Here is a 23,505-nt window from a genome sequence, read left to right as displayed (position 1 = left end):
TTTCACAAAACGTCAAAGGGGTGCTGAATTTAAAATTATCTTGTCATCGATGTTTGAAAAAGTTTAAATAATCTATAGACATCAAAAATGCTAAAGACATCATAAATTTGGTTGTTTTCAAAAGCTTTTAGTCAACTAAATCGTTTAATATACATCTTTAATTTTCCACAAGAGGGTAATAATAACCACAAAGTATATATTCTTAATAAATACGAAATTAACCGTAAGCTCTCTTTTGTTGTCTTATTTCTGACTTTCTGGTTGAATTTTCCGTTTTGGTGTATTCAGGGACTTATAGTAAAATTTCACGGAAATCCGTTTTAATGGAGTTTGTTGCTCTTTTTTAAAATAAGAACAAAAAAGACCCATGTATTGAGGATTTAGAGGGTTAACATATTCTAAAAAAAAGTTCTCCGTAACATTTTGCATAACTTTGCTGAACACATTTTATACCTAAAATGTAAGGATCACATGGTTTCTTATGACGATTAACAATAAGAATGTGCCAGAGTTGGAAAACTTTAACCCCCCTCAAATGAAATTAAGATGTAAACTTTCAAAACGCCGATACACGTGTCTTTTTTTTTGTCTCCTCTATCAAAATTTATTGGTCGGACCTTGTAATTTTGGAAAAAATTTGATTTTGTTGTATAGTGTAATTCAATAAAAACATGTTCGAGTAAAATTGATTTAAAGGTTTATTATTATTTAAATAACTTTTATCCAAGACTTACATGTACCTAAAATAAGGTCATTTAATCAAAAAGAAACTTTCTGACATCAATTCTCTCCATTAGTACACTGAAGTACAGCCCCCATTTATTTTGTGTAATATTATGAAATGTTAAAAGTTTTTGAAAAATTGCATCAGCCAAATCCACGTGAATGACACGTATTGGGACACGTATGCCTAAATACATCAACCAACTACCAAACACAAGATTTTTAAGTTTATTTGCAGAATGAAATTATCGTTAGCTGAGATGCCAAAAATAATTGGTTAAAGTTTTCACTTTACATAATTTGTTTTACTGTAAAATCACGATCTGCAAAACAATATAATGCAGGTTTTAAAAAAATTATGCTAAACAATGTATTCATAAAAAGATCTTAATGAAATTTTACATAGTCGGAGCTGAGGTGTTTCTAAATTGATTTGTATTTACATATAAGGATTCGTAATTGGAAAGTTGGCTAGTGGACGGCACCCCAAAGTGGGGTGACCAACTTTAGGGTGCCGACCACTAGCACTCAAAATAAAAATATCACCAACAATTCATTTATTCAGCCCAATTATGAATAAAATTCCCCGGGAGTTTTTTCCTTTTCTCATTTTTCCTATTCAAATTCAATGGGAAAAAACTCCCGGGGAATTTTTTATTCATAATTGTGCTGATTATCTTTATATTACACTTAAAAATATATGCTTATTTTCATGTGAAGCACCTGCTCTCAGTTTTAACGTAATGCGAAAGAGAACATTATACTTGTCTAATATCACCAATCGTTCACGAGCTACCGAATTACATATCTCCAAAATAAAATGTTTATAAACCACTGTGCGTTGCCACGTAAAAATCTATTTTCTGTAGATTTCTTCTTTACGCTATACAGTGGGGCAGAATCAAACTATTTTGAAAATAAATCTACCATTTCTCTTTCAAATTATACCCCATAAATGGCTGCTATAATCAAAAATTTTCGCTTACATCGATTTTTCACTCAAACCGTCCAGTTTTCGTTGGGACAGACCAGTTATTGAGTCGAATGTCCCGTGTCCCGGCAATACTCTGAACTGGGCGCCATTTGTCCCGTTTTGAAAAAAAAAATTTAAATTTTTCATTAATTACCACAAAAATATTAAAAAAAAAAATGCAAATACCTATAGACAAGGATGCTTTTTTTTCTGAAATATAGTATTTTCTCAAAACTGAATATCACTATTTATCAATATACTTATTGCATTAACTTCTATGAGTTCCGAAAAAAATTTATTCAATTATATATCAAAAAATGTTTACAGTAACTGTAAACATTTTTTAACATTCATGAAAAATAAATGGCACTATACTCGCTTTAGAATGCTGGTACCTTTAGTTAAAGCTGAGTTGTTGGTCCATTTCAATACTATAAAACATACAAATTCGACCGAATTTCTTTTCGAAAAGTATTACATAATAATCCCCCAGTTCATTTTCATATACAAATCTATTTTGTATTGAACATGTATGTAATCAAAGATAATCGTCCTTTTTCTATTTGGATCACAGTTTAAGCTACGTTTCCGCATACACCGTAATCGGCACCGAAAACGAAATTCCATACATTTGCACCGAAAAAAAGTTCGTTTCAGAAATCGGCAACGAAAATTGGGAACGAAACGGCACCGATCAGTAACGAAAAACCTGTCATTTGGGTCCGGAACGAAAACAACTTCAAGTAGGTTGTTTTCGGTGCTGTAGGAACGAATTTATTTTAATTATTTTTTATTTCAAATTTAAAGAAAATCAAAATGAATAAAAAAAAATAAATGTTCTTTATTGGAAGAGGAAAAAATAATAGATTTTGTCAAAAATTCTATTTAATGTGCGACATCCAAAATTAAAAAATAATTTCCTTTCGGTTTTATGCCGCACGCACCCAACTGAAACGAAAACAATTCAGAAACGAGACGGTGACGAACACCAAGGTATTTTAGTTTCAGTTTTCGTTATCGGCGCCGATTACGGTGTATACGGAAACCCAACTTTATAATAAAGTATTTTTAATGTAATATGTATAATATCAAGATAATTTTTTAAACTATCGATGTCAAAGGCTCATATTGTCACCTTAAATGCAAACGGACGTAACTAACTAAATTCAAAATCGACAACTTTATTAAGAAATTCCAATGGACGTTTGACTTTATTATAATTGATTATATAAAGTATTTTGCTTCTCCGTTAAAAAAAAAATAAAACTGTAGTTACGTCCGTTTGCATTTAAGGTGACGATGTGTAATATCCAAACTAACAAATTCGTTATTAAATAAACAAAAATATTTTTTTATAAAATTCTTTCATAGTTTTTATTTTCTGCGATGGGGGTGTAGCCGAGTAACACTATATGTTCGTTAAGTTTTAGTCTAAACTTTTATTTATCCTTTAAAAAATATTCGTACAATTTTAAACTAAAATAAACATACATATGAGTAAAATACATAATATAATAATAAATTATATACAGACGTAGTAAAATAGCTTAGATATTAAATGGGTTTATTATTAGGTAAATAATGTCTTTCTTTACCGATTAATGAGTGCAAAACTTTATTCGAGTGCAACACTTTATGTGATACTCACTCATGAGCTTGATACGTTGTTGTTTTTTTGTTCTGTTTGTTGAATTATAGAATATCCTAATTATAAAATATGAATTAATTTTTAATTTAATTTAAAAATACACACTTTATATATGTATGTGAATATTGTTGACTACCAATGAAAATCAAACAATTAAAAAAAGCCTTTTTATTTAATTATAAAAATTGTCATTTTTAATAAAATTACTTAAATTATGAAAAATGTTAGCATATTTAGAAAATAAAATATGATGTTTCTTAGTTTTAGCAACTGTAGCCACAAATATGTTAGTGATGGTGGGGGGACACACACAGATTTTGTTAATTTTGAAATAAAAACATATTTACAAAATTTGTTTGTCAGACACAAATACATATAAAAAACGAATTACAAAATAAAAGCCAAATTAACTACAATTAAAAACTAAAACGGTGGGAATTTAAAAAAAATAAAAAATTCGAATTTAAATTGTTTTGCAAATATGTATGTAATAGATAAAATAAATTTAAAATATTTTGGGCACCAGATAATTACGAGCTATACTGCGATATCGCACCCACGACGAGTGATAACGTGAGGTGTTTCTGGCATTCACACGGAAGCAACGGTGTACAAGTAAAACTACAATTAATGTTAAGCAAACCAAAGGTGGCCAGACAAAACGCATTGTAAGAGGTAGACCTAAAGCAATAATCGCTATAATGTCGCCCAAATAGTTGGGTTGACGCAAACGACCCCATATAGGACCCAGCAGCAAACGTTTGCCTTGGAAAGTGTGAATGGTTTCCATGTTACAGAAATGTGGATGATTTGGTTGAACGCGATACTTGTATTTAATGGCATTGCTCAAACGTTTCAATCCCAAGCCCAATGTCAATAGCAACAATGGAATATATGCTGCAAATTTACAGTTCAAAGGTGTGCGGTGTTCGTAAAAATATTTGGCAACGGCTGACACTAAGTATGGTGTGGCGGCGTAACGCAACAGTAATAAACAACCAAATCCTTCACCCTGTAGTTCAAATGAAGAAGCCAAATGATGTTCAAACACAACGGAATCCAAGACATAAAGCAAAAGCATTACAGCACACAACAAAGCGGTGGCATCATACTTCATGTGGCTAAAGAAATATGTTATGGCCTCAACACCAAGCTCACTGTCCTTGGGCAACCAAGGCAATTGAACATTTTTATAAATCAGACAAACGGCATACATAAATGTTGATATTATAGAGGCTTTGTAGAATACTTGCTTGAATTCCACCAAACCCAACCATTTGGGATTTAGCTGGCGCCCTAAAGCATAGTCTACCAATATATTACCGGACTTGGCATAAATATTGTAGAGAGCAGCGTCCTTATTTCGCAACACATCGGAGCGTATGTAGGCCCACAAGGCTACCACGTAAGCATTTAACAAAGCATAAATACCAAAACGCGAATAGTTTTTAATGATGAAATCCGCAACCGGATATTTTAAATACTCGGCCACGCCAAATGCTAACAAGAAAACAATGGTCATGGGCAATGCATTAAATTTGTATTCTACGGCACCGGGCAAACGTACACCACGGCCAAAGAGAAAGGCTGACAATACAAAAATGCCCAAATGAAAGGCCAAGTATGTGGCGACAACTTGTCCGTCAAACACATCGTCAAACCAATAGTTTTTATCCAATAATCCTTTGAAATTCGGGATTTTAAAGTCACATTTCTGAGGAGTGCAGCACCATTGCAAATAGTACACCAAACCAGGTATTAGAATCATTAGGAAAGTAACACCAATCCAGCCACCGAATTCCTTTGGCACTGGCAACTTGCGACAAAATGATGGCTGGGCCACACTAGTGGCATTAAAGCTTCTAAAATGCTCATCCTCTTCATATACAATGCCCTCATTTTCTTCGGCTATTGCATCTTCTCTGTCATTTACTTCGGAATCGGAAAATTCTGCCTTCGAATAGCGGTCATCGCCATCGTACACTGATCGTGACACAGAACGACTGTAACGACTTTCTCCGTCAGTATGTTGGCTGGGCGTGAAGGAGCCTTCACGTGTTCCTGTACCGCCACCTGCGCCACCGCCGCCTTTAGAAAATGTCTTTGAAACAGAGCGTCGTATATAATCGGTTAATTTGTTGATGTCCGAGGCGCTTGTTGTACGTATTTCAACTGTCTTTTGGGTGGTCGTACTGTAAGAACTTTGTGTTGATGAAGTCGTCGTAATTTTACCAGGTGCTCTGGTTGATGTATTAGTTGTTAGTGTTGTTGGCAAATAAGTATGTGACACTTTTTCCTGAAAAGAGGGGAAAAAATTAAGGTTAATATGGAAAAATACATATATAAAAATACATAATAGCTTTTTTCGTTGGTGCAGCGACGATATATCCACAATCTTCTATATATATATATATATATATATAAAAGACTGACTGACTAATTGGGATTTCTTAAAAATGTCGAATGTTTCAAAGGTTAGAAATAGAGGTGCAACAAATAGTAAAGTATATAAAAAAATTATGCATATACATTGATTTACATGTATTTTGTTGTTGCAAGTCTTAATTTACCATTGAATTGAAAGTGAACCCGTTATTTTCGGTCTCTAGTTTGTATGAAAATCATTCAGTTTTGAAATAATTTTTCAAAGTTTTCATAGATAAATTTTAAAATTGTTTTCCATTCGTTTTTTTCTGAATCAGGTCTTAAGAAAGCAATTACAAATATCACCGAGGAACAGTTGTTAAATATGAGATTAAAGTAGTGTTAGATTTAATATAGAATATGAATTAAACATACCTTTTGTTTAATTTTTTTTGATTAAAATTTATTGTGCTTTGAATTTTTTTGTTAATCTTTTCAAATAAATATGTTTCACCAATGAAAAACGTAGTCAAATTGTCGAACTTGTATTCATAGAGAATTATTATGCTAGGTATACACGTTACGATAAGTCGTACGATAAATCGTATAAGTATGAAATTAGTAACGTAATCGTACTTCAACTCATACTACGATTAGTACGAAAAATAGTATCGTGTATACCCAGCATTATACATAGAAACGAGACACTCCGATTTGTCAAACAAAAATACAACAAATCATATGTTTGATACAATAACAAAATACATTGACTAGCATGTATTTTGTTGTTGCAAGAGTTAGGTTTTTGACAACAGACTTAGGTTTTTGACAATTACGTCTCGTCTCTATGTTATCCTATGCTTGTATTAGTTTTAAGCAAGTTCGATGAATTTAGTGAGCCGGTATATTTAAATATTCGCATAAACAAATAATCTCCAATGACATGCTAATGTAAAAATCATGCATGTTTCATCTAAATCGAACCACTTCGTCATCACTTGAAACACTGTCTAAACTACTTCTTTGTCATTTAAACTTTTTTTGGGGATTGTCTTTAATGATTATCTTAGAATCGGTATTGGTATTATGAAACTCTTTGAATTTTTTAAAGTAATTTCAACATAAAGTAAGATACTCGCCGAAAGTATCTTGATTATTGTCAAAGTTAGCAGTCAATTGCATTATTTTGTTTCATTATAACAATTCCGCTAACAAAGTAGCGGGTTAAATGCTAGTAATCAATATTTTAATAGGGATAAAAAATTAAACATGTGAAATAATTTCAGATTATTCTATGTCAAAAATAAGATAACTGATTGCCCAATATGAACCTTTATTAACCTATTCAAAACAAATCATTAAATTCTTATCAACATATAATTAAATTCTTTGCTTTTTTTTAAACAAATACAACAAGCTTATCTTAAAAATATACCAATGAGATAAGAATAATGGAGGAATAAGACTAATAAACTACAGTTGTGGAACAATATTATAATAATTTTCAGATGTGATTTTATAAACAAAGAAATATAATAAATACTAGGGTATTCAATCGGTTAACCGTTAATCGGTTAACCGATTAAATTTGGTCGGTTAACTGTTCGAATAATTCAAAATTACCGATTTTCGAATAACAAATAAACCGATTAATTAGTGTCGATTAACCGATTAACCGAAATTTCTGTTTTTTTGCACTTTAACATATTTTTTTGTATTTACTTTTCCATTTTAATTCAAATACAACATTACATATAACAACTGACATATTTAATTTACTTCGATGGCTTAATATAGTAAGGTCGTATCTCAACTTTTAGTTACTTTATAGGAGAAGGAAAAAACTCAATAAAATCTGAAAGTTAAAGCCAAGAACTAACAACTAAAAAATTGTAATATATCAAAAAATACTTTTAGAAAAGTTGTTTGTTGTAATATAAACCAAAAAATATGCATTCAACATTAAATGAGTTAGGGGTTTTTTTTCAAACAATTTTTGAAATGAATTAGGGTTTTTTTAAATTACTGCAAATCTGTTATTCTTCAACATAGAAAACTGAATTTTTTAAAAAACGAGATACGACCTTTCTATATTAAGCCATCGACATGTATTTGTCGAATGAGATCATGATAATAAACGAAACTGGAAACACTACATTTTTTATAAGAACTTATCGAAATTATTAAAAGTATTTAAAATCTAAAAAAATCCAAAAATGACCTCAATGCTGTAATGGAATATTTTATATGCTTAGAAAAAAAAATAAAAAAATAACTCAGATATTGGATATTCTTTGTCATGCCTTACTTTATCTTTTCGAGAGAGTTTTTTTCCAAGTCGAGTTTTATTAAAACTAAAGAAAATTATTTACTTTTTGGTTGAATTGTTATGTTTCGTTTATTTTTTATGTTTTTGTTCATTTTATTAATAAAATACTTAAATAAGTACAGAAAATTCATGGTTTAATTTTCACTTTAAAATTTAAATAGAAATTATTCGGTTAATCGAATAATTTAAAATTAACCGATTATTAACCGATTAAAACTATACCCCGATTAATTATTTGCTCGATTAACCGATTAAACCAGAAACCCGATTAATTGAATACCCTAATAAATACATTATTTTTTTTAAGAAATCCCATTGATAGCACAGAAAAAAGTCTGTGTACAGAGATTTTTTAGTTATTTCCCCATTAAACAAAAGGGCAAAGAAATGAAACTAGCTGAATGAAAAACTTGCCACTCATGGTGAAGGGTATAATAATTATTTACCTATGGACACAGAGAAAAAGCTTTAGAGAAATTGGTTAAAATAGTTGAAAGGACACATTCGTCTGCACAATTTGTAATTAATTCATACGAAGAAACCGGCTTATTTATAGTGTAACCACGTTCTGGTCGACCTTCTAAACTAAACGATAGAGAAAAAGTTTTACCCAGCAAAATCCAAGTGCAACACCTCTAAAAGTGCCTGAAAACGTCCAGAAGAACTTTAATAATAGTATTTGTGATGATACGTTACTGATCAAAAATGGGCAAACAATATTTCAGATCATTAAAATATCGTCTAGAAAGAATTTTATTCGCTCAAAACCATATAGATAAACCTGCAGAATTCTGGAATAACATTATATTCAGTATATATTGTATTTTTGGTATAAAAGGTATATATGGAGAAAATCGCTCAATGTTTTAAATGTAGAAACCTTAACTGGTATGGTGAAAGGAATTGGTGTTATCAGTGTTATGGTGTGCGGTTGTTTGGCTGCTAATAAAGTTGCAAAATTGCTGTTTATAGAACCAAAAATTTATAAAAAAGAATATTTAAAGATGTTTCAAATGAATTTTGAAGGAGAGTGTAGCAAAAATGATAGCCAACTAACTTAAGTGATCTAAATCCTATCGTGCAGGTGTGGGATTTATTGGTAAAAAGGTTAAGCCAGCATGTAATAACATCTTAAAGTTCACTAAACAAACAAGCTTGTCAGAAGGAATGGTATACAAAAACGCCTAATGAAACCAAAAATCTTATAAAAACTAGCTGAGCTTGTTTAAAAAATACTAAATGTTAAGGTCTGTAATCTCTTTTGAAAATTTTGATACATAATTTTGTTTTTTTACTATTTACCCCCGGTTTTCTTCTGATTTGCTTTAGCTGATTTACCCAAAACGCAACACCCGTTGAGCGAAATGGGTAATAACGGTTTTATATATGATCATTTTGAGGCTTTGTCTACGATATACTTGATATTAAATTATGGTAATGCGACAATAGTAAGGTATTTAGCCATTTTTATTATTTTTTTCAAAATTAGCAATTCAAGTTAATTTTATTTAGTTTACCACTATTTTTACTAAACCTTACAATGTTGGTAACTTTTCACTCATACGTATAGGTTAGGTTAGGTTCCATGGGTAGCCACTCTTCAAGCAGCTCACTTGGGTCCATTCAAAACTGATCCCATTGTGATACCCAAGGGGTAAACATCTTGGTATTAATTATACGTCCGTTGTTTCCAGGCTAAACCAACCAGATTCTCTGATGAAAGAGTAGATTCGTCTAAGACTTATCCTTGATAGCTCATCTAAGCATGATAGGAATGGTGTTCCGAAGATACGTTCCCTCAGATTTATCAGAGCCGTGCATTGACAGAATAGGTGTGACACCGTCTCATCCTCTTCTTCATTATGGCAGCTCCTACAGTAGTCATTATACCGTAGGCCCAATCTCCTAGCATGTGTCCCAATTATACAGTGTCCTGTAATGAAGGAGACAATTAGCCTTATTTGCTCACGACGAAATTCCATAAGTAGATTCGTCCTGCTGGCATCATATACGGGCCAAGTAGACCTCGTTGTAACACAGGAAGACTCATTGGTCCACCTGCTTTGTGCAGATTCATATAGTGTCCGCTGAACAGCCATCTTGCATATAGCAAGGGAAATACCAGAAAAGGGGTCGATCTCATCATCATCCATCATCGCCCCCATTTTGGCCAGTTCGTCAGCTATACAATTACCCTGATTACCATCATGGCCAGGGACCCATATAAGCGTTATCCTAGAATGTCTCGCTATCTCATTAAGGGATACCCGGCATTCCTCGGTTAACCTAGATGTCGTAAAGACACCCGCTATTCCTTTAACGGCAGCCTTGCTATCGGTAAATATACATATATCACCAGATATTTGATAAAACCTCAGCCAGTTGGATGCACGTTTAATGGCCGTAATTTCCGCCTGAAGAGCCGTACAGAAGTTAGGTAGCCTGAAATAGGATTTAATCCCATAGTTCTCAATAAAGAAACCACCACCGACCCTATTGCCCCTCTTTGAGCCATCAGTGAATACCCTTATGACATCATCAGGGGGTAAGAGTCCGCGCTGCCATGAATCCCTATTCGGGATCTTAATATGGAAATGCATATCGAAAAATGGTTTTGCGATGCAGTAATCGACATTACTATGTAAGTACCCATAGTAGTTCAGTATCTTAGAGTGCCCATGATCTTTACCATACCACGAACATCCAGCATTTAGTCTCACAGCAGAGTTGAGAGCCATTTGTATCACCATCAAATCAACTGGTAACCAGTTCAGGATAGTAAAAAGTGCCTTAGAGGGGGTAGTCCTTATAGCGCCTGTAATCAGTATCGCAATAGTCCTGAGAACTCGTTCCACAGCCTTACGGTGAGTAGCATTATCCAAGGCGTGCCACCACACCAACACTCCATAGAACAAGATGGGTTTAACAACTGCTTTGAAGATCCAACTGATACCCTTCGGCATAATACCCCAGTTTGTACCAATTGCCTTCTTACAGGAGTAGATGGCTACATAAGCCTTGTTAATCCTGTTTTGAATATTCAAATTCCAGGACAATCTTTTATCTAGAATGATGCCAAGATACTTCGCATTATCTCTAATCTCAAGACTGATTCCATTCAGTCTAGGTGGTCTGAAGTCATCGATCTTATACCTCCTAGTGAAGAGAACCAGTTCCGTTTTTTGTGGGTTCACACTAAGTCCACATGAAATACTCCACTCACTCAGTGTACTTAATGCTGATTCCATACAACTGGATATTGTATCCAGAAATTTACCAGATATAAAAACTGCAACATCATCAGCATATGCGACTGTCTTGATCCTTCTGTTATCCATCCTGATCAACAGGGAATTCATAGCCAAATTCCACAGAAGTGGTGATAAAACACCCCCCTGCGGGGTTCCACGATTGGCCACTTTTAAAACACTTACACCACCTAAAGTAGCACAAATGACTCTATAACCGAGTATCTTTTCGACTAGTCGGCGAACACATAGATCAATTCCCAGTTCATCCATCGCAGATAGGATGGCATCGGGCCTGACATTATTAAAAGCTCCTTCAATATCGAGAAAGGCAACAAGTGAATACTCCTTATGTATTAGCGACTCCTCAATGGAGCCAACTAGCGAATGTAGAGCTGTTTCCACAGATCTGCCTTTGGTGTAGGCATGTTGGGATTTAGAGATGAGTTCCGACGGAATGGTCATTCTCAGATATACGTCAATCACCCTTTCTAGGGTTTTCAGCAGGAAGGATGCAAGGCTAATTGGCCTATAATCCTTTGGTTTAGTGTGAGTCGCCTTACCACCTTTAGGAATGAAGACTACTCTGCATCTCGTCCACCATGTGGGGATATAGGTCCATCTAATACACGCTGTGTATATGCTAATGAGCCATGGTACAACTATTTCTTCGTTCTTTTGAAGATCAGCAGGAATAATGCCATCCGGCCCAGGAGATTTAAACGGGTCGAAGCTTTTGATTGCCCATTGGATTCTATCCCTGTTTATCGGAACAGAGTTATCACCCGGAGCAACAGAATCGGCAGCCCCATTCATAGTCTCATCATCGACTGGAAGGCAACCTGGAAAATGAGTATCTAATAGGACCTCAAGTGTTTCCCTACTATTCAGAGTCCATCTACCACAGGGTTTCTGGATATAGCTCGGTACAACCGGTGAAGTTGATAGAATTTTACGTAATCGGTTAGTCTCATACGTATAACAAACAATATTTTATGTGGACATTTTGTTTAAATAAAAATATTAATTTAGGAATACTGATGCCGCCCATCAGTCATATTACTATCATAAGAGACAAAGTCGTTCGTCTTTTGTTCTAAATTCTCTTTACACTAGCCATTGGAGAAAATCTACTTGTTGAGTGTGCCCTGCTTGCTATTGAAGAAAGCTTCTCGTGCAAATATAAAAATGTATATAAAATTTAGCATTAAGAGAAAATAAATCATTACATGCCAAATTTGCCAAAACAAACACAAGTACATACTACATAGTAACCTAATTTTCACATCTTCAATTCGTTTACAAATTATGTGCATTTAATGCTATTTCATCGCGTGTACTAAAGTTTTTGCAAATAAATGTTCCTCATTTACAAATATGGCAAAAATAAAAATAATAAACAAGTTTTACGCCTGGTTGTAGCCATAACAGCATAGGTAACACAACAACAAATCTTTATAAATAAACATGTTTTTCATTTTATAGTAATGTATTTACCTCAACTTCTTCCTTTGCTGTTGTTAATGAAGGTGCAGCAGCTACTGCTGGCTGTACAGTGGGTATAGTCGAACGAGGCCTTGAAGATCTACGTACCGGCGAAGTCCTAGTTCTTGCCGGCGAACTGCGGGTTCGTACTGGAGATGCCCGTCTTGAGGGTGAGGATCTGGTGCGTACTGGTGATGCCCGTCTTGAGGGTGAGGATCTGGTACGACCTGGTGATGCTCTTCTTGTCGATACTGAGGAATCAGTACTTGTTGTAGATGCTGTACTTATAGCAGCACTTCTTCTACCCCCAACCGAGCCGGATGAAGTTGCCACAGGAATATTTGTTTTTCCAGTTGTTTTTGCTGGAACTGTTTCTACATCTTTTTTTGTACGACCTCGTGTTGTACGTCGAGTGTTATCCATTTTCGCTCAATTGTTTTCTTTTTTTTTTATTCAACTGAAAATTAAACAACACACTTTATTTAATATTTACTTTCCAATATATTTATCTGTATTATTTATTTATAGACATTGCTTCGTTCTATTTCTGTTTAAGGTTCATTTGGGTTTAAGGAAATTTTTTTGTTTGTTTTCCCGCCTAAAGCGTCTCGACTGTACTCTTATTACAGCAATTAGTTTTTTTTGCTTTTGCCATAATGCATTTCTTTTAATCTTACCTTTAATAAATTTATATTAATTCCACTTTATTTATTAGTTTCGCGTATAATATTTATATATATTTATTATTTTTATTGAGTTTTTGATACTTTTTGGGAAGAAAAACTATTTTTATGTCGCCCGACAAAAAAAGCCAAGCCGATAACCAGTGTTGGTAATTTAGCGTTTAGATGATTTATGTAAAAAATCGTCCAATTTTTTTAAAAAAAATCGTCAATCGCCATGAATGCTAGATTAGTCAACTATTTTCGTATCGTAATGCTATGTATACACGTTACGATAAGTCGTATGATAAAAATAAAAAATTGTTGATTTTTGGAGGGCGGAGGTTTGATATGTACGATAATTAGTATCGTGTCTCATGTTATCGCACTATGAAATTTATTTCTTCAACAGCTTATTCATAGTTATTATGTCAGTTATTTTGTGATATTTTTTTTAATTTTATTTTTTTCAAAGGAAATAGTACGATTTGTAGTAACGTCTATCACAAATCCATACTTCAACTCATACTACTATTAGTACGAAAATACCCAGCATAACACCCCGTCTACAACAGGCATGAAATGCTGTTAAAACATGATGTTAAGACTTCATGTTAAATTATTAATATGTTAATGGTGGAGTATCGTACTCATGACAATATTAAGATATTTCATTATTTTTTGATTGTCAGCGAAGCAAATTCTATAAAACATGGGAACTGTTCGTATAATCCAATGATTTTAAAAGTTTCTTCAACGTTAGCATCCATTTTTATTTATTTTATTTATTTTTTGTTTTATAGTATTACAAAGCCAATCAATTTTTCACAATTTTCCACATTTATTTTACAGCTTTTATTTGTTTGTTTGTCGAATGAAAATTGTAAATGAAAAAAAAGCAACAAAATGGCTGCTGTCAAGCTTAAAAGTCATTTCATGTTATAATAGAGTTGTTAAAACACATGGCTTAACAACCATGTTAAAACATGAGAAAAACGCTAACATGATGTCTCTATACCTAACACTAACATCATGTTAGTGTTAATGTTTAGCATTTCATGCCTGTTGTAGACGGGGTGTAAGAAATAAAAACATAACATGAAAGCTTTTGTGCAAACAACAGAGACGTAAACGTGTTATATGTTGTCAAACTGATTTCATTGCCATCAATCTTGTAAAAAGTCACGTAGAAATATAAGAATCTATATTTTTAGTTTTATAACATAATGAAGGTTGAATCGTCTTAAAAAAAAAGTTAAATCATATGGAAATATTTAAAATCTTATTTGAAAATAGTGTCGTTAATCAGGAATTGTTTCGTGCGTTAGCTATTGGCAAATAAAAAATTATTTCTGTCCGTGTTTATGCGGCAAATTTGTCTACTTGCAATATATTTATTTACGAATATGTCTTGCGTATAAACGTAGTGATAATCACGTGACTATGCGCAATTGTAATTTGGCTCAATCCAAATGCCATCGTAAAACTTGATCAACATAGATTTTATGCAAAACAAATTCAAAAATTCGAAAAATCGCATTTTAAACGTTGTTCTTAACAGTGTAGATGTGTTTTTTATAAAACTACATAACAAATCATCCCATAAAATATTCCATTTTAAAGTGTTTAATTATTCACTTCAAAATTAAATGTTTTTTCTAATATTGCAAATGTACGAGAAACCAAGTCAGAATTAAAGTGTTTAATGAAAAAACATTATGTGTTTAAAAATCACGTACATATGTCTGAACATAGCATAAAATGGAAAAGTAAATTAAATGGGAACATATTTTATTATATCTTATTTGAAATAAAATAAAAGCGCTGAACGGCACACAGGGCAAACGAATAAAATCAAACACTGAGTTCTCGTTGAAGTTAAGTAGTTTAATCAATTAATTCTTTATTATGTCTGCACCAATAGACAAAAAATCGTCTAAAGTTTACATATCATACTTTAATTTACAACTCTGTATGTTTTTTGTTTGCAGAAGAATTTTTTGTCTGCAAAAGAATTCAAATGACAGCTGCAAAGCTGTAAAAGAGACAAATAAAAAATTATTTCTGTCCGTGTTTTTTATGTAAAAATAAAGAAAAATTATTTAATTTGTCATAGAAAATGTAAGTAAAGTAATTTATAATGAACATAAATAAACAAAGAAAAACACGTAAAACATTTTCAGTAGTTCTAAGCATTTAAATTTGTTGTGCAATAATCAAAATTATCAAGTTTTCTCGTTTCATTTATTCTCTTCCTACTTCTGTACGGGAAAAATTTCATATTTTTGGCAACGAACGTTTTCTTATTGTATTTTTCGGCTCCTAATTGGGGATGCATTGAAAACATTTAACGTTTGTGTATGTGTATTATGAATACGACAAAAAAAATTCCATTACAAAATAGAAAAAGAGTAGCTGGGAACTCAACATAAAACGACAAATACGTTTTAGTTCAATAACCAAAGAAGAATTTCTTAATTGAATATAGTGCAGTAAGAAAAAGAAAATGGTTACTCCACAATCGCCCACCCGCATGTTTAATGGTCTAGATGAGGATATTTACAATGAAGCCAAGTACGCCCATGAAATAAATGACAAAATGCGTGTTCCCAAGCGTATTAAGGCTACTGGCGAATTTTCCGACGAAGACCTATTGCTGTCCAATCAAAATGGCATGATTAACTCATGGAATTATCACGATAAAATCGATATGAATGTCCCAGATCGCATAGTGGTTTTGGGACACAATCAACATCTCGAAACACGATCTGCTCCCCGTGAAATACAATTAGAAAATTCCATTTTACCCAAAAATCCCTCGGGTTTTATACGAGTACAGACTCCTCCACGTACCATAACACTAAACGATCACCACTTTCCCTCGGCCTCTGAGGAAAGTTCACCCAATAAATTGCACAACGGCGATGATTTGGACGATGATGATTTCGATGATGACGACGTTGAACGTCCACCTCCATATGTGAGGGCAAATGGCATCTCAAATGCCGTAGTGGGCTTTCATACGAATGATGCTAATTCAGTAGAATCCGATTCGCAGGTAAGTCCAATTAATTGCAAACATCTTTAATAAACATGTATTTAAATAAATTGGAAACAAACAGTTTGTGATTTAGATTTATTTAGATGCATGTGCCATTCATTTCCACTTGACAAAATTTTGTTAACTTGATTTATTATTATTCTTTAACTAATTTAAGGTGTTAGAAACAATAGTTAGTATTTTGGTTTTTTAGATAAGGAAATTGATTTGTTCACATACTAGCCGATGAAAATTTGTTGTGCTTGACCCATATTATTAATGTAATGAGGGCTATTTGGAAATGTGTATGAAATATAATGATTTATAAGTCATATATATTGTATATTATTATTTTATTACATATATTGCAATTCAAATAATATACTAAGATTAATACAATAAATCTATTCAGCAACAACCATTCGATGTGAAATAATTATCAATCTCCTAAGTGGCTTTCTGCGGACAGTTATTGCAGTGAAATTGTTTCATGAGGAACCCGGCATTATGGTTTTATTTAACATACTTATTCATTATTTTCATTAATTTTTTTGTATCTAATAAACCAATTTAAATATTTTATATAAATTAGTATCGCTTAAATACTAAAAATTCCAAATAACGTTAGCGATTTGAATCGGTCAATGTTTAAAAATGACACTCATCAAGTATTCGAATGTTTTAAATAAAAAATAAAAGTTCTTTCTCAGAACATAAATTTGGAACTAATTTTAGAATTTCTTTTAATATTTAAAATTTGATTTTGGAATTAACATTTTGTCGCATGTAAAAATCAAAAGATTTTCATTCTGAGACATATCATATTTTACCCCTTGTTTTCTATATATTATAATAAAACTTGTAGTATGTATTATGTGAAATATGTCTGCTTTATATAATAATAGCGGTTTTACTGATAAGAAATTCTGAGTCATGTCATTAGTGATTTTAGATAATCTGCAAAATATTCTTCGAAACACATCTAAGTATGTATTATTCTATTAAGGGGATAACCTGAAACTACTTTTTGCATATTTGAGTCATTTGGAAATAACGTTTCTTTTATTATTACTACCGCTTCGAAAATTCTACAGTGGGCAAAATTAACATTAAAAAAATAATAAAAAATGTCGTTTTTAGCAATATAAGTTAGACTCATTAGAAAATACACACATTCTCAATTATACAATGAACATAAAATGAACATCAAACTATGATCGTATTGAAAAAGAAAGATATTTTTCTGTTTTAGATTTTAATTTTTTATAAAAAATGTTTCAAATAATGTTGTATTCCTGATACAACAATATAAGATAGACTCATTAGAAAATATATTCTCAGTTATACAATTCAACCTAACCTAATGCTCGTATTAAAAAAGAAAGAGATTTTACTGTTTTAGATTTTATTTTTTTTTATAAAACACTTTTCATGAATTTTTCAGCTTATTGACCAAACTATTTGAATTGAATTTAAAATTGAATGTGGGATATCTACAATTCAAATCTTTTTTGAAAAAGGTTCTTGACTTCTTTTTATTTTCGAAGTCTGCGATCTCCTAATTAGATCATATATTTGTTACCTCAGTCGGTCTTAACTATAGTTCATTGGGGCACAGGTTAGTTGTTCTTTCGGGACAATTGAATAAATACATATATAGTATCATGAGGTCTTTGGTGACAGGCAGGGCATTGGATCAAAGTGCCGGGCACAATCTATTTTCATATGTATGTACATACAGTGACGGACAATACAATAGAATCACTACATATAAATTTAAGTAAATCATTAAAACTACAGAATTTAGTTTAAAAATTTAAATTATTTCAGTATATATTAATGCCTATGGTGTACACAAAAAATAAATAAAACTAAAATAAAAAATTAACACATTCTTATGTTAAAAACTATGACAAATATAAAAAAACTAAATGAGATACGCAACATTAAAATAGAATCAATCAGTCTAATACTTATAAAAATTAAAGAACATCTTAAAAACGCATCGTTTTCCTAATATTTTGTTGCATAACCATTATTTTTGATAACAGCATCACATCTTTTTGGCATTGAATTTACCAATCGTTCGCATGTAGAACGAGGAATAGCGTACCAGATTTCCTGAATTTTTTGCCATAATTCTTCCTTGTTTTTCACTTTTTCTGGTCCATGTTTATCTTTGACTATTTTTCATAGGTTTTCGATAGGATTTCAATTTTGTTATCTGAAAACCACATTTTCGCAAGACCTGAAGTGTGCTTTGGGTCGTTATCTTGTTGGAATACCCATTTTAAGGGCATACTCCATTCAGCATGTGGCATCATAACATTTTCCAAAATATTCACGTACAGGTGCTTATCTATATGTGCTAATTAAGCGTAAAGTCTTTATTTACAACTTTTGTATCTTTGGTGACCCCCACTGAAATTTTCCAGCATAAATTTTCGTAGAATATTTTAATCCTTAAATGTCCTTTTTGAAAGGTTTTTTTTGATTTTCTCGAAAAAAAACTAACTATAACTAACAATAAGAATTTTCTCAAACATTAACTTACATTTTTTTGACCCACTGTAAAAAAATTAAGACCAGCTGGACTATAAGTTTATTCTACACAAATGATCTACTCAACATGCCCTTTCAGAATTATAGGATAGCTATTCTGTTCCAAAAATGCTGTTGGACTATGTAATTACTCTCTCCCAAATTTTATGGCTGACATCAGAGATTCACATTGTAAATAGAAAATTCGGAAAATGCTTGAGTTATGAGTTACTAAAGCTAAATAATGTCAGCTATGTTTTTTTGTTTAAAAGAAGAGAGCATTTGTATGAAAAACCTAAAAATTTTCGACTTAACTTATTAATTTTTAATTGATTTTTATTTACTTACGTAGTTTTGGAAGCGACTTTGGTAAACTAAGATCAAATATTTTACTACCTCACGATCAAGAAAAGTAAGAAGAAAATTTAAATTTTTTTAAAATGAGCTTGTTTTGAAACTCAAACGAACTAACTCGGTCAGTTTTCAACAGATTTTCAAAAAGTCTCTTCTATTTGAAAGGAAAAATGATCTATCTTCTTTTAAATAAAATAAACAATTTAAGAATATAGACATTTCACTACGTTTGCTAATAAAAAAAAAGTACTAAACGATGTGATCGAGAAAATCTATAAATATTTCCGAAATCTATGGACTTCAATACAACAGAATTGCTATATGAGAATCCATGCATATATTTTGTTTAGTGTAATTAAAACACGTTTCGCTCTATTAGTTATTAACGTAGTTATACTTAATTCCATTTGATTCATATAATATTTCTGCAATTTTGCCAAAAAAAAGGTCTTCTATAGTTTTGTATTAAAACGATATACATATTTAATTTTGTTTTGAAAATTTAATAAAATTAAATTGAGAACTCTACACTTTTCTAATTTTTGTGCAACCATTTTTATTTCAAAATATTATTTTGATATTTTGCCAGCAAATAGAAAAACATTTTTATTTAGTATTTGTCATTTATATACATACGCACGTATTTTTATCACTATTACATCCTTATATTTACTATACATAACCCTGTCGGACTTTTATGAGCTGACTCAAAATCAAGTTGACTTATTGCTAACTCATTTACAACTAACTTCTGAAGTAACTCAATATTGATGCAGAGATGAGCTATTTGTTTTTTAAAACATCTGACTTCTTCTCGATAAGTATTCAACTAACTTTTGACGCCCTCAAAGCTGATGCAGAAATCAACAAACATTAAAGAGAGTAGCGAGATTAAATAGCAACATAACTGCAAAATTGTGCATAGATGAGCTATTTTATTATAACAACTGACTTCATCTCGATAAGTATTAAGCTAACTTTTGACTCACTCAAAGCTGATGCAGAAATAAACAAGCATTAAAGAGAGTAAAAAGCAAATAAGAAAAAATAAGTTCTATATTTTTTTTCTTCATGATCATGACAGTTAAAACTGTATATATTTGTTTTGTTTATATTTTTAATCAGTTTGTCTAGAAATTTGAGGAGGACCACATACGCAAACGGTTTAAAAATGTCGCTTTTTATTAATTTCAGCACATTTCTAATTACTTTGTCTGGTTTCTTCTACATTATCTCGAACTGCATCTATTAAATTATACGATAAGTAGAAAATTAACGTAGTCACTCGAAAGTAATATATAAAAGGAAACGGGTTGACCGATTTCAACCAAAATTTCTGGGTACTTAGATTTTTCTATATATTCAGCAAAAAAAATGAAAACCAACCAAATTAATATTAAAATATAAAATAAAACAATGATAAAAAAAAATTCAGCTAACCACAAGCTAGCTCATTGTGAGTTAGCTTGTGGTTAGCTGAAACTTATATAGAATGACTTATTTAAATTAACTATAAGTTAACTTGTAAAACCTAATCATTAATTAGTCAGTTCATAGCTAACTTATAGTGCCCTCATACTTTATGTGCCACAAGCTAACTCATAATGAGTTAGCTTGTGGTTAGCTGAAACTTATGCATAGTGAGTGAGTACTGACTCGCTGTGATGACACTACATGGAAAAACTGAATAGGGATTTACAAGGGAAATGAGCTAGTTTTTTAGTCACCTGTGACTCATTTCTGATTGACCATTAGTTAGTTTTAAGTTAACTCAAAGTCCGACTGGGAATATAAATATTTACACACAAGTACAATATATTGCAAAGAGCGCCACAATTATATACGAACAGAACAAGATGGTGCTCAGAAATTTTGAGGTGCATATATTCTTTATTTTGAAAGAAAATTAAAATTTTATTCCAAAAATCTCTTATACTTATAATTGCATTAATTGGTTGTTTTTTTTACAGTTGACAACAGGTGGTGCAAGCAAACGTTCGCAGACCTTGATATACAATCCAAACGATACTTCCATGATAAGTCATCGTGAGGGTACACCGATGGGAGATCTAACACCTCACGAGGAAATCTTGTATTTAAGACGTCAGTTGGCCAAACTAAATCGAAGGGTATTGAACATAGAAATTGGAAACGAACAGCGTTTACAACGTGAGAAAATAGTCTACTGCTTAGGTCTGGCATATTTTGTACTAAAAGCAATTGTATGGCTAAACCGCAATTAAATAAGTCAATACAAGAGAATACACCATACAAACGTTAGATATAGATGGAAGAAGAACGATGTGAATGACTGATAGTAGTGGAGTATAATATGTATGTGCAGATGGAAAAAAAAACAAAATATTTCAATGATTAACGTATAAGAAGAGGTGCTAGGTATGGCGAAAAGTTAAACAATAAGATTTTTTTTACCTATGGTCAGTTTATAGTAGGTGCCTGGTCTATGAAAATTGAACATTGACATGAATGCTACAGATTATACTCAGCCAAACATCAGCAGCGTTTAAAGAAGAAAGAAACGGGGGAAAAAGTGTATTTATTGTTATGTACTCGTACGAAAGCATCTTTATAAAATCATCTTATTTTAGTTTACTACTTTTGCATTTTTCTCTTTTTTTGCTTTATTTCTTAAGTTAAATTTATTGATTTCCAATTTCAAGTTGTTTATTTAAAACATCCCAAGGAAAATTAAGAAATTAAATATTTAATGATCAGATTTTATTGTTTCTTAAATGGCGAATTCTATATAAGAAATAGCTGATCAAATAGCATACATTATTTCTAATGTTTTGTAGTTAGTAGCATGTATCTCATTTAAATCATATACTACAAAAAACAAACCCTTAAATATAAAACAAATTGTCAAGTTTTCCGATTATCCGCGACAAGTTAAGTTTTTAAACAATGCCGAATTTGATTAAGAAATTATATTTTCTATAATTTATAATATTTACAATTAAAGAGCTTGCCATCTCTTTTATTTGTGTGGCTAAGAAATATCGAAAACCAATTTTACAGAGCAAAAAATAAATAAAAACAAACAAAAACACCACCCTATTATTATTCTTTACGTACTACAAGAAAAAAAACTATTTAATTTTACATATAAAATACTATGAAGTTTATATTAAAAAATAAAAAAAAATCTGTAAATTACTTTAAATTAATTTTATGTTTAAACTTTTATTATAAAATAGAACAAAGAATACTTAAAACTTACTCAAATAACGTGTTTTTTTTTTCTCTAAAATTATTATTTTTTTTTTTTGCGTAAACAAGCACAATATTAGAAATGATTTCGTTAAACAAATAATTAAATCAATTGTTAACCACTTCTGTGTCTGTATTAGTTCATAAGCTTTATGAGTATGTAAAATTGTGTGACATTGTTTTGTGAATATTTTAAAATGATTCAAGGTATATTTAATAATGATTTACTTTTGTAAGTCTCATATAAAAATACACAAATTATAACAAGAAAATAATCCACGATTTCAGTATAAAACTCACCAATAATAAGTTAAAATTAGAAATCTGAATAAAAATTTAAATAAAATAATGAATTTTTGTTTCAATTTTCTCTACAATAGACGTAAACGCCAAAAAGTTAAGCTAAAGTCGAGAGAAGGGTATATTATATAAGTTTGTCATTCCGTTTGTAATTTCTACATTTTTCATTTCCGACCCTATAAAGTATATATATTCTGGACCCTAGATATATATACCCTAGATAGCGTAGACGATTAAGCCATGTCCGTCTGTCTGTTGAAATCAACTTTCCGAAGCCCCCAAATAACTTACATACACGATTCATACATCAATGTCTCCGGAATTTTTCCGGTTCGGTTGCTCGGAGAAAATCGGTCCACAAATGGCTAAGATATAAGGAAAAAACCAGGACAACCTCGATTTTTTACCTATATCTGGATTACTAAGTCATTAATATAGACAATATGGATATCTAATGATAGATATTTCAAAGACCTTTGCAATGACGTATATAAGACCATAGAAATTTGGACCTCAAAATCAAAATTTTTTAACCAGATTTTTTTTTCGCTAAATATTAAAAAAACATTAAAAAAACCAAAAAAAAATTTTAAAATTTAAAAAAAAA

General features: G+C 31.4%; 2 protein-coding genes across 2 annotated transcripts; one reads left to right on the top strand and one right to left on the bottom strand.

The window, feature by feature from the left end:
* Positions 1-3,043: 3,043 nt before the first annotated feature.
* On the bottom strand, positions 3,044-13,559 carry LBR (lamin B receptor). The gene is made up of 3 exons (XM_065511744.1): positions 13,448-13,559; positions 12,783-13,227; positions 3,044-5,640 (listed from the first exon to the last, which is right to left on the bottom strand). Exons 2-3 carry the CDS (start codon positions 13,191-13,193, stop codon positions 3,850-3,852), a joined length of 2,202 nt encoding a protein of 733 aa, XP_065367816.1. The 5' UTR covers positions 13,194-13,227; positions 13,448-13,559; the 3' UTR covers positions 3,044-3,849.
* A 1,889-nt stretch (positions 13,560-15,448) lies between these two features.
* On the top strand, positions 15,449-22,947 carry Tango11 (transport and golgi organization 11). The gene is made up of 3 exons (XM_065511737.1): positions 15,449-15,553; positions 15,837-16,490; positions 21,338-22,947. The coding sequence occupies exons 2-3, from the start codon at positions 15,939-15,941 to the stop codon at positions 21,608-21,610; spliced, it is 825 nt and encodes a 274-aa protein (XP_065367809.1). The 5' UTR covers positions 15,449-15,553; positions 15,837-15,938; the 3' UTR covers positions 21,611-22,947.
* Positions 22,948-23,505: the final 558 nt, after the last annotated feature.

The sequence above is a fragment of the Calliphora vicina genome, chromosome 5, assembly GCF_958450345.1.
Source record: "Calliphora vicina chromosome 5, idCalVici1.1, whole genome shotgun sequence".
NCBI lineage: Eukaryota > Metazoa > Arthropoda > Insecta > Diptera > Calliphoridae > Calliphora > Calliphora vicina.
Note: the sequence above shows the minus strand (reverse complement) of the source record. Positions and strands in the feature narration are given on the sequence as shown.

Bases quoted from the DNA above. Each gene is read 5' to 3' on its own strand.
- LBR (XM_065511744.1), bottom strand. From the start codon at position 13,193: ATGGATAACACTCGACGTACAACACGAGGTCGTACAAAAAAAGATGTA. The intron at 5,641-12,782 runs GTAAATACATTA...CCCTCTTTTCAG, and splicing joins CAGCAAAGGAAGAAGTTGAG to GAAAAAGTGTCACATACTTA.
- Tango11 (XM_065511737.1), top strand. From the start codon at position 15,939: ATGGTTACTCCACAATCGCCCACCCGCATGTTTAATGGTCTAGATGAG. The intron at 16,491-21,337 runs GTAAGTCCAATT...TTTTTTTTACAG, and splicing joins CAGTAGAATCCGATTCGCAG to TTGACAACAGGTGGTGCAAG.